Here is a 10,849-nt window from a genome sequence, read left to right as displayed (position 1 = left end):
GTCATCGCATTTTTGCCCCCAAAGTGTATAACCTCACATTTATCCACATTATACTGCATCTGCCATGCATTTGCCCACTCACCTAACCTGTCCAAGTCACCCTGCAGCCTTCTAGCGTCCCCTCACAGCTCACACCGCCATCCAGTTTAGTGTCATCTGCAAACATGGAGATATTACACTCAATTCCTGCATCCAAATCATTGATGTATATTGTAGAGCTGGGGTCCCAGGATGTAAAAGAAAAGGTAGCCATCCGTGGCTAACTAAAGAAATGAAGGACGGTATCCAATTAAAAACAAGGGTATACAAAATGGCCAAAACTTGAGAGTGGAGAGAAGATTGGGAAGCTTTTGAAAGCCAGCAAAGAATGACTAAAAAAATGATTAAGAAAGGGAAGATGGACTATGAAAGTAAACTAGCACAAAATATAAAAACAGATAGCAAGAGTTTCTATAGGTATATAAAAAGGAAAAGAGTGGCTCAAGTAAATGTTGGTCCCTTAGAGGACGAAACCAGGGAATTAGTATTGGGGAACATGGAGATGGCAGAAACTCTGAACAAATATTGTGTATCAGTCTTTATGGTAGAGGAAACTAACAATATTCCAACAGTGAACAGTCAAGGGGCTATAGGGGTGGAGGGGGGGGGGTGGGGAAGGAACTTAACACAATCACAATCACTAAGGAGGTGGTACTCAGTAAGATAATGGGACTAAAGGCAGATAAATCCCTTGCACTTGATGGCTTGCATCCTCCGGTCTTAAGAGAAGTAGCGGCAGGGATAGTGGATGCATTGGTTGTAATTTACCAAAATTCTCTGGATTCTGCGGAGGTCACAGCAGATTGGGAAACTGCAAATGTAGTTCCCCTAGTTAAAAAAGGAGGCAGACAAAAAGCAGGAAACTATAGACCAGTTAGCCTAGCATCTGTGGTTGGAAACATTTGGAATCCATTATTAAAGAAGCAGTAGCAGGACATTTGGAAAAGCATAATTCAGTCAGGCAGTGCCCACATGGATTTATGAAAGGGAAGTCATGTTTGATAAATTTGCTGGAATTCTTTGAGGATGTAACAAACAAGGTGGATAAAGTGAAACCAGTGGATGTGGTGTATTTAGACTTCCAGAAGGCAATTGACAAGGTGCCACATAAAAGGTTACTGCACAAAAGTTCACGGTGTTGGGGGTAATATATTAGCATGGATAGAGGATTGGCTAACGAACAGAAAACAGAGAGTTGGGATAATGGTTCATTCTCGGGTTGGCAATCAGTAACTAGTGGGGTGCCGCAGGGATCAGTGCTGGGACCCCAACTATTTACAGTCTATATTAACGACTTGGAGGAAGGGACTGAGTATAACATAGCCAAGTTTGTTGACGATACAAAGATGGGAGGAAAAACAATGTGTGAGGAGGACACACAAAATCTGCATAAGGACATAGACAGGCTAAGTGAGTGGGCAAAAATTTGGCAGATGGAGTATAATGTTGGAAAGTGTGAGGTCATGCACTTTGGCAGAAAAAAATCAAAGAGCAAGTTATTATTTAAACGGAGAAAAATTGCAAAGTGCAAATTGCAAATGGAATCTTGGCCTTTATTGCAAAGGGGATGGAGTATAAAAGCAGGGAAGTCTTGCTACAGTTATACAGGGTATTAGTGAGGCCACACCTGGAATACTGCATGCAATTTTGGTTTCCATATTTACAAAAGGATATACTTGCTTTGGAGGCAGTTCAGAGAAGGTTCACTCGGTTGATTTCAGAGTTGAGGGGGTTGACTTATGAGGAAAGGTTGAGTAGGTTGGGCCTCTACTCATTGGAATTCAGAAGAATGAGAGGTGATCTTATTGAAACATATAAGATTATGAGGGGGCTTGACAAGGTGGATGCAGAGAGGATGTTTCCACTGATAGGGGAGAATAGAAGTAGGGGGCATAATCTTAGAATAAGGGGCCGCCCATTTAAAACAGATGAGGAAGAATTTCTTTTCTCAGAGGGTTGTAAATCTGTGGGATTCGCTGCCTCAGAGAGCTGTGGAAACCGGGATATTGAATAAATTTAAGACAGAAATAGACAGTTTCTTAATCGATAAGGGATTATGGGGAACAGGCAGGGAAGTAGACTTGAGTCTATGATCAGAGCAGCCATGATCGTATTAAATGGTGGAGCAGGCTCGAGGGGCCATATGGCCTACTCCTGCTTCTATTTCTTATGTTCTTATCATGGGTGTTCCCAGGGTATCTTGCATTGACTGACATGATATGATGCATATCATCACACACGAACTGTACATTAATGGAGTGGAAGCCTTTTCTGTTCCTGTACATCTCGGAATCCTCCAAAGGTGCTCACAAGGCGATGTGGGTACAATCAATGCAGCCCTGTACCTTTGGGAAGCCAGCAATCCTGGAGAAGCCTGCAGCCCTGACATGGATTGCTTGGGCGGTCATGGGGAACTTTATGAAGTAATTCCTCCGCGCATACAGTGCAGCTATCACCTGGCGAATGAAGACATGTGTTGCATTTTGAGAGATGATGCACACATCACCAGTTGTACCTTGAAATGATCCGGAGGCATAGAATGAAAGTGCAGCTGTAACCTTCACTTCAACTGACAAAGCAGTCCTCCTGATGCTTCTAGGTTGCAGGTCTGCTTTGACCAACTCACAGATCTCAGTTACAACTTCTCACTCAGGTGGAGGTACGAATGCCTGTCTCGATATAGCCGAGGTGGGTAAGGCCTCCTGCCCAGCACCCTTCAGGCTCTGATATTCCTGGTGCGATGAAATCGAATCAATTGTCTCCTACAGAGCACCATGATGCAGAAGGCTCGCACAAAGTACGGCACTGTCAGTATTACCCCCATACTTAAATTTAACTTTTGAAAGAAGCAAAGAAGCTCAAAACGGCAGGAAAGCAGGCAGGACAGGTTCACAGTTCTCTCTCCCCAAGGTCTGTATGGATGGACCACACCCAAAGGTCTTATGACTTTTTTCTTCCTCTCCCCCCCCCCCCCCCCCCTTAACTAATTGCAGTCTCGTGACTTCTCCCCTTCTCTCTCACCCTCCCATCCCCCCGCTGCCACTCATTGCAGTATTCAGTGCAGAAGGCTTCTGATCGGCACCTCCCTCCCCGGGCTCGAAACCTTCTGATCGGCACCTCACTCTCTCTCTCCTTCGCCCCCCCGCCCCCCACGGCTTGTTTTGTAGCCTAGCCCCGAGCCGCTGTGTCCGAGCGCGGGGCCAATTCTGCCGGCCAAAGCTACAACTCTCCAGCCCTGCTTCAAGACGTTCGATGGTGGCGTGTGAGTGAGTGAGTAAAAAAAGAGAAAACTTCTGAAATCCAATAAATGTACACTTCTATGTTTACAGGTAAAAAGAAGTTTCACTTTATTATTGATTTTGACAGTGTTCTTGACTCCCTCCAAAATCTTCAATTTAAAAACAATGGCCTCTTTCAGCGCCAATTTGTGAATGTGCGCTGGTTTTAAGTGCCCGGAAGGTTTTGCGGGAGTGGCTAGATACGCCGACCTAGGAGGAAAAAAATTTGGCCAAACGGCAAAAAGTTGAAAAAAAACGGAGCAGATATGAGGGAACGCTCCTATGACGTAAAAAGAAAAACTGGCCTAGAAAAATCGTAACTAAGTCAGTTACGCCGGGGCAGATCGCAGAGGGAAACTTTGAAAAAAATATGCCAGAAAAAACGTTTGCCAGACAAAAAAACAACGCACATGACCAGGGAAAATTGAGCCCAGAATTTCTTGCTTATTCATACAGAGGTGAGACGGCTATCTCGATGCAGAATGCTTACCCCTATAGTTAATCTCAAGGAAGAGGTATGTACTTCCTTCGCTCATAAGAAACCTGAGCCAAGGTGCTGAATGATGACGTGACTGGCCTAAACTCAGTTACCTCGCAGACATATTCAATGAAATGATTAAGCTGAATAAAACTAAGTAAGGTGCGAGAACTTTTTTTTGCCCAGCATGAAAGAATTGATGCATTCCAAGGGAAACTGCAAGTCTGGAAAGGTCTTGTCTGTGAGGGGTCTATGGATATGTTTGAGCTCTTACATTCTTTCATTCAAGAAAGAAACATTGAGCTAGAAATTATGTATCGCCCCATTTAGGAGCGGTAACATTCTGAAGGCACGAATCTTAGCAGCAGGCGCAGAAGTCCCGTCCCTCGCAATAAATTCGGATTACCACCTGCCTTCCTTCCTGGGCGGTGACGGGGCGGACGCCTCAGTAGCGCTACGCACTTGACTGTGTAGCGCGACCACGTCTGAGGGGCTCTTCCCTCAATTAAAGGGATGGGCCCATGCTGCCGATGCAGCAAAAGAAGGTGGCACCTACTTGGAGCGGGGTGCCGTGCGTTCGACCCGGCACTCAAGCAGAGTGCCAGGCTGAGCGATCGCGGACACAACCCTGCAAAGAAACCGCGTCAGCAGCGGCAACAAAAAGGTAAGGGTTTTTTTCTGCAGTCGGCCACCTCGCCTTTAATTTTCACCTGGTAGCGGCCGACTGCCCGATAAAAATCTCCTGAAGCTGTCGGTGTTATCGCCCGGAACAGCTGTAGGGGACGAAAGCCAATTTCGGGGCTGGGGCACTAATGGGGCGATGATGTTGCAATCTCCAGGCGCAGGAGATCAAGGTGCAACGCTGTAGCGCGGCCGCTAAACTCCCGCCATGTCGCCAGCGTCGCACCTGAGCAGTAAGCCATTTGCACTTTGTTAGCGTCTCCTCGTCCTGCGCTGACCCCTTTGCGCCCACGGGAGAAATTACCGCATGGGTCACGAAGCTGGCGGACGTCTACCGCCAGGCTGCTCCTTAAAGGGAAGGTCTTTATCACCCCGGACCGCCATTTTATTTTGTCGGCTGACTCTTGGGTCGGCCCGACAATGGCAGCCTTCGCGTCGACGGGTCGCCATCATGCAGCCTGGCACTCTGTTTTGGCTGCCGGGCCCTGGTGGTCCAGTGGCGGCCATCAAAGGGCCCACAGAGTGCACAGCAGCCCTCCCCTTTAACTGAAGGGAAGGGGCATTGTAGAGCGTTAGCGCTACGCGGAGTGGAGCACCGGAGACAGCACTCCGCTTCGTTTCAGGGGCGCATGGCCCAATTCCGTATCGGGGGTGGGACTTCCGGGCCGGGCGCAGGAAGTCCCGGTCCCGGAAGGTTATCGCCCTCCAATCAGGGAACTGGTCAATTTCGGCCCCAAAGACATGTCTGCAGCTGCGACTATAAGTACCAAATGATTTGTTGCCTCCCAGGTCTCAAAAGTTAATGGATGTTATGGAACGGGAGAAGATTCATAAAGCGGGTTGAACATCCTTAAGTTGTGGTTTATGTTGGTGCTCATGACATATAGAATAATTGGATGGGTATCTTACAAAAGGAAATTGAGGAGTTGGGTGTTAAATTACATTAGTAACCTCAAGATTTCTTCTGTGACACAGGCTGACCAGTTAGGCAGAAGCAAATTAGATAATGCGTGCATCAAGAAATGAGGTTGGAGACAGGGTTTCAGATTTTTAGGGCACTGAGGACAGCTTTGGAGCAATAAAAAGCTCTATTGGAGAGAAAGATTGTGGCAGACGGCATCAGACCTACGGATTCAAAGACAGAAGCCATCATGAATGCACCCAGACCACAGAGTGTGACGGAGCAGCGTTCATTCCTGGGACTCCTCAACCATTTTGGTAATTTTCTACCCGGGTTAAGCATTTTGTTGGAACCATTGCACATGTTGCTATGTAAGGGTGCCGACTGGGTTTGAGGTAAATCTCAAAAGACAGCCTTTGAGAAGGCCAGAAAACTACTTTGTTCTAATAAGTTACTCGTACTGTATGACCCGTGTAAACGATTAGTGCTCGCTTGTGATGTATCTTCGTACGGGGTCAGCTGTGTGTTACAGCAAACTCCAACCGGTTGCATGCACGTCTAGAAGTCTGTCTAAGGCTGAAAGAGCCTATAGTATGGTCGAGAAAGAGGCATTAAACATGTGTATATGGGGTTAAGAAAATGCACCAATACCTATTTGGACTTCGGTTTGAGCTTGAAACCGACCATAAACCGCTCATTTCGCTGTTTTCAGGAAACAACGGTATAAACACCAATGCTTCGTCCCGCATCCAAAGATGGGCACTAACATTGTCCGCTTATGACTATGTTATCTGTCACGGACCAGGCACAGAGAACTGTGCTGATGCTCTCAGTCGGCTACCCACTACCGGGGTGGAAATGGCACAGCCCGCAGACTTACTTCTGGTCATGGATGTTTTTGAGAGTGAGGGGTCACCCGTCACCGCTCGCTAGATCAGGACCTGGACCAGCCAGGATCCTGTGCTATCACTTGTAAAAAGTTGCGTCCTCAATGGGAGCTGTTCGGCCGTTCCTGGGGAAATGCAAGATGAAATTAAGCTATTTCACCGACGCAAAGATGAAATGTCCATCCAGTCGGATTGTCTCTTATGGGGTAATCACTTGGTTTTGCCAAAAAAAGGCAGGGAAACGTTTATTCGTGACCTACACAATACCCACCCAGGCATAGTCATGATGAAGGCTATAGCCAGGTCGCATGTTTGGTGGCCCGGCATTGACTCGGACTTAGAGTCATGCGTACACCAGTGCAACACATGCTCACAACTGAGCAATGCACCAAGGGAGGCTCCATTGAGTCTGTGGTCATGGCCCTCCAAACCTTGGTCCAGGATCCACGTAGATTTTGCTGGCCCCCTTCTCGGAAAGATGTTTTTAGTTGTAGTGGACGCTTACTCTAAATGGATTGAATGCGTAATCATGTCATCCAGCACGTCCACTGCCACCATTGAAAGCCTCCGGGCCATGTTCGCCACCCATGGCTTGCCCGACGTCCTTGTCAGTGACAATGGACCGTGTTTTCACCAGCTCGGAATTCAATGAGTTTATGACCCGCAATGGCATGAAGCATGTCAGGTCTGTCCCGTTTAAGCCCGCATCCAACGGTCAAGTGGAACAGGCAGTCCAAACTATCAAGCAGAGCTTGAAACGCGTAACAGAAGGGTTCTGCTCAGCTACCGGATGCAATCCCACTCGCTCACTGAGGTTCCCCCTGCAGAATTGTTAATGAAGAGAGCACTCAAAACCAGGCTCTCCCTTGTCCACCTGGATCTAAATGATCATGTGGAAACCTGGCGTCTCTGGCAAAGCATGTACCACGATCGTGCGGCTGTATCGCGTGACATTGATGTTAACGACCCTGAGTTTGTCCTGAATTACGGTCATGGTCCTAAATGGGTCGCTGGCATTATCTTGGCCAAGGAGGGGAATAGAGTGTTTATAGTCAGACTACTGAATGGACAAACGTGCAGAAAGTGTTTCGATCAGACGAAACTACAGTTCACCGACAACCAGGAACAACCTGAAGAGGACATCACCATCATCGATCCAACACACACCCAACTAGCAATCGACCTCGCTGTCAATCAAGAGGATGAACCCACCATTCCCAAGAGCAGCAATGGTCCGATCAACCAGGAAGCGTAGGGCCCCGGATCATCTCAACTTGTAAATCATTTGTATCAAAGACTTTGGGGGGAGGGGGGAGTGGTGTTATGTATGTAAACATTGTAACTGTGCAAGACATGCCACCAGAGGGCGCAACTGTTGGAGGCCCAAGGGTCACCTGCATACCTCGTTCAAGGGAGTATAAAAGGTTGTCTGCCATGCTGGTTAGGCACTCTGGAGTTGTATTAAAGGGACTACGGTCACATCAGTTTTAGCTCACAGTACTCAGTCTTGTGGAGTTCTTCCATACTTAACATATATAGTGCTTTTAACCTGGTGAAAGGTCCCAAGGCACTTCACCGGAGTAAAATGGGATAAGAAGTTTGACACTGAGCTGCATAAGTAGAAATTAGCACAGGTGATCAAAAGCTTGGTGAAAGAGGTATATTTTAAGAAGCGTATTGAAGGAGGAGAGGTAGAGAGGCAGAGAGGTTTAGGCAAGGCATTCCACAGCTTGGGGCCGAGGCAACAGAAGGCACAGCTACCAATGGTTGAGTGATTATAATCAAGGATGCTCAAGAGGGCAGAATGAGAGGAGCACAGACATTTTGGGGGGGTTGCAGGGCTGAAGGAGATTACAGAGATAGGGAGGGACGAGGCCATGGAGCGATTTAAAAATAAGGATGAGAATTTTGAAATCGGGGAGTTGCTTAACCGGAAGCCAATGTCGGTCAGCGAGCACAGGGGTGCTGGGTGAGCAGGACTTGGTGCGAGTTAGGACACGGGCAGCCGAGTTTTGGATCACCTCTAGTTTACATAGGGTAGAATCTAGGCCAACACATGAAGAATGACCACTTGAGCAAGGTAATAGAGGATGCCTGGCACACGTGAAACCATATTCTAGCATGAGTCAGCACAGGAAGGAAAAAGGTAAAGCATCAGAGGTCTCAAAATTCAGTTGTGTATCAGAAGATGCACAGATTACTTAGAAAATTTTCCAAAGTTATAAGTGAAAGATAGCACACAAGACAAATTGACTTTCTGCTTAATGCATGCAATTTGTTTAAATAAAACATGATGATGGGAACAGAAATCTTTAAGACCTTTTAACAATGGATAAATGTAACATCAAAGGACATACATGTGAAATGAAAGAGGAAGGCAATAACAAAAGACAAGTTTGTTTTCAGTTACCAGTCCAGTACATTCTTAAATTGGCAAACATGGAGTCATTGAACTTTCAATTATAGGGGAATGGAATTATTCACAAATACAGTGAAACACAACTTATGTTTGAATCAGGTAGGCCTGACCAGCAAACCACAATTCAGAGATGTAATTTAACACAAGTCCACAAGTTAATAATCTTATCAAAGCCATGGATCATATTAGCACATATAGATATCAAATTTACAGGGTGTGATTTGAATTACAAAACAAGATACATTAGATTTTTTAACAAGCTTTCCCTTGGTTATTAGATAGTGCAACCAGCATTACCAAGTAGAGACTTTCTTAAATACAAAATGTTAAATTTCTCTTCTGGGCAACACGAGGACATCAGTTGTAAATTATTCAAAGCAAATTATGCTGTGAAAGGAATATGCAGCCAATCAAGTAGAAAATCAGGAACTATAAACGATATAGAATATAGTTTAATGATTAAGAGAAGTGTATGTTTCATCTAATCACTGGTTCAATTTTTGCCTCTTCAATCCACTTTTTAATGTACTTAACTTCCAGAGCTCGTGCTTTCCGGACAGAGGAAGGGTCCTTAGCATTACTGGAGCGCAGATCCAAATGATGAGCTCCCTCAGGAATACTTATGGCAATCAAGGTGTCAGAGATTGATTTAGTCACCCCTCCACCTGCCCATGGATCCAGACCACCATTGCTGTGAAAAACAAACAGTACCATAAAGCTCAAAAACCTTGATACAAAATAAAGTAATAAACTAAGCTTGTCTTAGGGTGAGCAAAACATTAAATACAAGTGTGTACATTAAGTACAAAGTTCTGACTCCTTTCATCTATAAATTTGCAGCGATCAAAGCAAATACCAAGAGATCTGTTACATGGACAGTATTGGGTCGAAAATTGTGGCCTTGCCGGGTGTGTACGATGTGTGCAAGCACCTGGCGAGGCCTCGCATAAGCCGGTTCTTGGCGCGCAATGCACATGCACCGAGAACCAGCTTTTGCAATCTGTCAAAATTTCTTTTGACAGATCCTAGTCATCCCCGCTGGAAGGACATCCGCAGGGCAGAGATTGGGCTATCTGTCCAACTCTTGCCCAGCGAATGTCCTTCAAATTCTTTCGCCTGGTAAAAGCAGGCATATACTTGCATTTACCAGCGTAAGAGTTGTAAAACACAGAAAAATTAAATGTAACCACTCATTTTTATATTAAAAGTCCTGTCCAAAGGTAGATTTATTTTTAACCCTATTAAAACATTAAAAACAATTCCCCAAAATATATTTTTTTCTAAAACATTCAATTTCAATTAATTTTAAATATGTGAGGTGCTTTTTTATTTATTGTGTTGTTTCTCTCGTTTTAGGGGGTTATTCTCATTGATAGGAATGGGAGGTCCGTACAAATAGCTGCCATTATTATCAATGAGAATACTAGATAGTGATTGGTGATCCAGGATAAGTTTATGTATCTCGAGGACAGGTTCCCGTACGCTGCACAGCGAATGAAGGCCTCCAACCAGTATCCTGCGTTCCTCCGGGACCACCAGGTATTTTTGTAGATTTTTTGGGGGGGGGGGGGGGGGGGGGGCGGAGGTGTTCGTCCGAAGGAAGCCTCCGACTGCAATTTTCCCCCTATTAGCTCCTATTACGTTAAAGCTTAGACAGCAAAACTCAGACTTTAAGAGATTATTACTGTTAATTATCAAAATTTACGGCACAGAAAGAGGCCATTCGGTCCATTGTGTCTGTGTTGGCTGAAAAACAGCTATCCAGCCGAATCCCACTTTCCAGCTCTTGATCTGTAGCCCTGTAGGTTATGGCACTTCAAGTGCATAGCCAAGTACTTTTTAAATGTGATGAGGATTTCTGCCTCCACCACTCTTTCAGTCAGTGAGTTCCCGACCCCCATCACCCTCTGGTTAAAAAAGTTCTCCTTAACTTTCTTCTAATTAATGGATTCCCTTTATTTACCTGTTGCCCTGTGTATGCATATTTTTTTCTGTATACTGGAGTGTCCTTACAAAAATACTACCGCAGTTGAAGGATGAATGAAGTGATTGGTCTGACAGGAAATGTGGAAATATGTAAAAATTCAAATACTAATGGCAGGTGATATATAACATTATTGATCCAAAATGTTGAAATGTGTTAGACAGACATTATTGCAATTTAGA

The 10,849-nt window shown here is 45.4% G+C and overlaps 1 protein-coding gene across 3 annotated transcripts in view; it reads right to left on the bottom strand.

The window, feature by feature from the left end:
- Positions 1-3,252: 3,252 nt before the first annotated feature.
- Positions 3,253-10,849, bottom strand: part of prcp (prolylcarboxypeptidase (angiotensinase C)) — a 101,913-nt gene continuing 94,316 nt past the window's right edge. For all 3 annotated transcript variants that reach the window (XM_070892060.1, XM_070892061.1, XM_070892062.1), the window contains exon 9: positions 3,253-9,374. In XM_070892060.1, the coding sequence (XP_070748161.1) occupies positions 9,161-9,374 (214 nt within the window). In that variant the 3' untranslated portion in view covers positions 3,253-9,160. The remainder of the gene's footprint in view (positions 9,375-10,849) is intronic.

The sequence above is a fragment of the Pristiophorus japonicus genome, chromosome 10 (assembly GCF_044704955.1).
Source record: "Pristiophorus japonicus isolate sPriJap1 chromosome 10, sPriJap1.hap1, whole genome shotgun sequence".
Classification (NCBI taxonomy): domain Eukaryota; kingdom Metazoa; phylum Chordata; class Chondrichthyes; family Pristiophoridae; genus Pristiophorus; species Pristiophorus japonicus.
The sequence above is the reverse complement of the archived record's forward strand: the minus strand, read 5'-3'. Positions and strand labels throughout refer to the sequence as shown.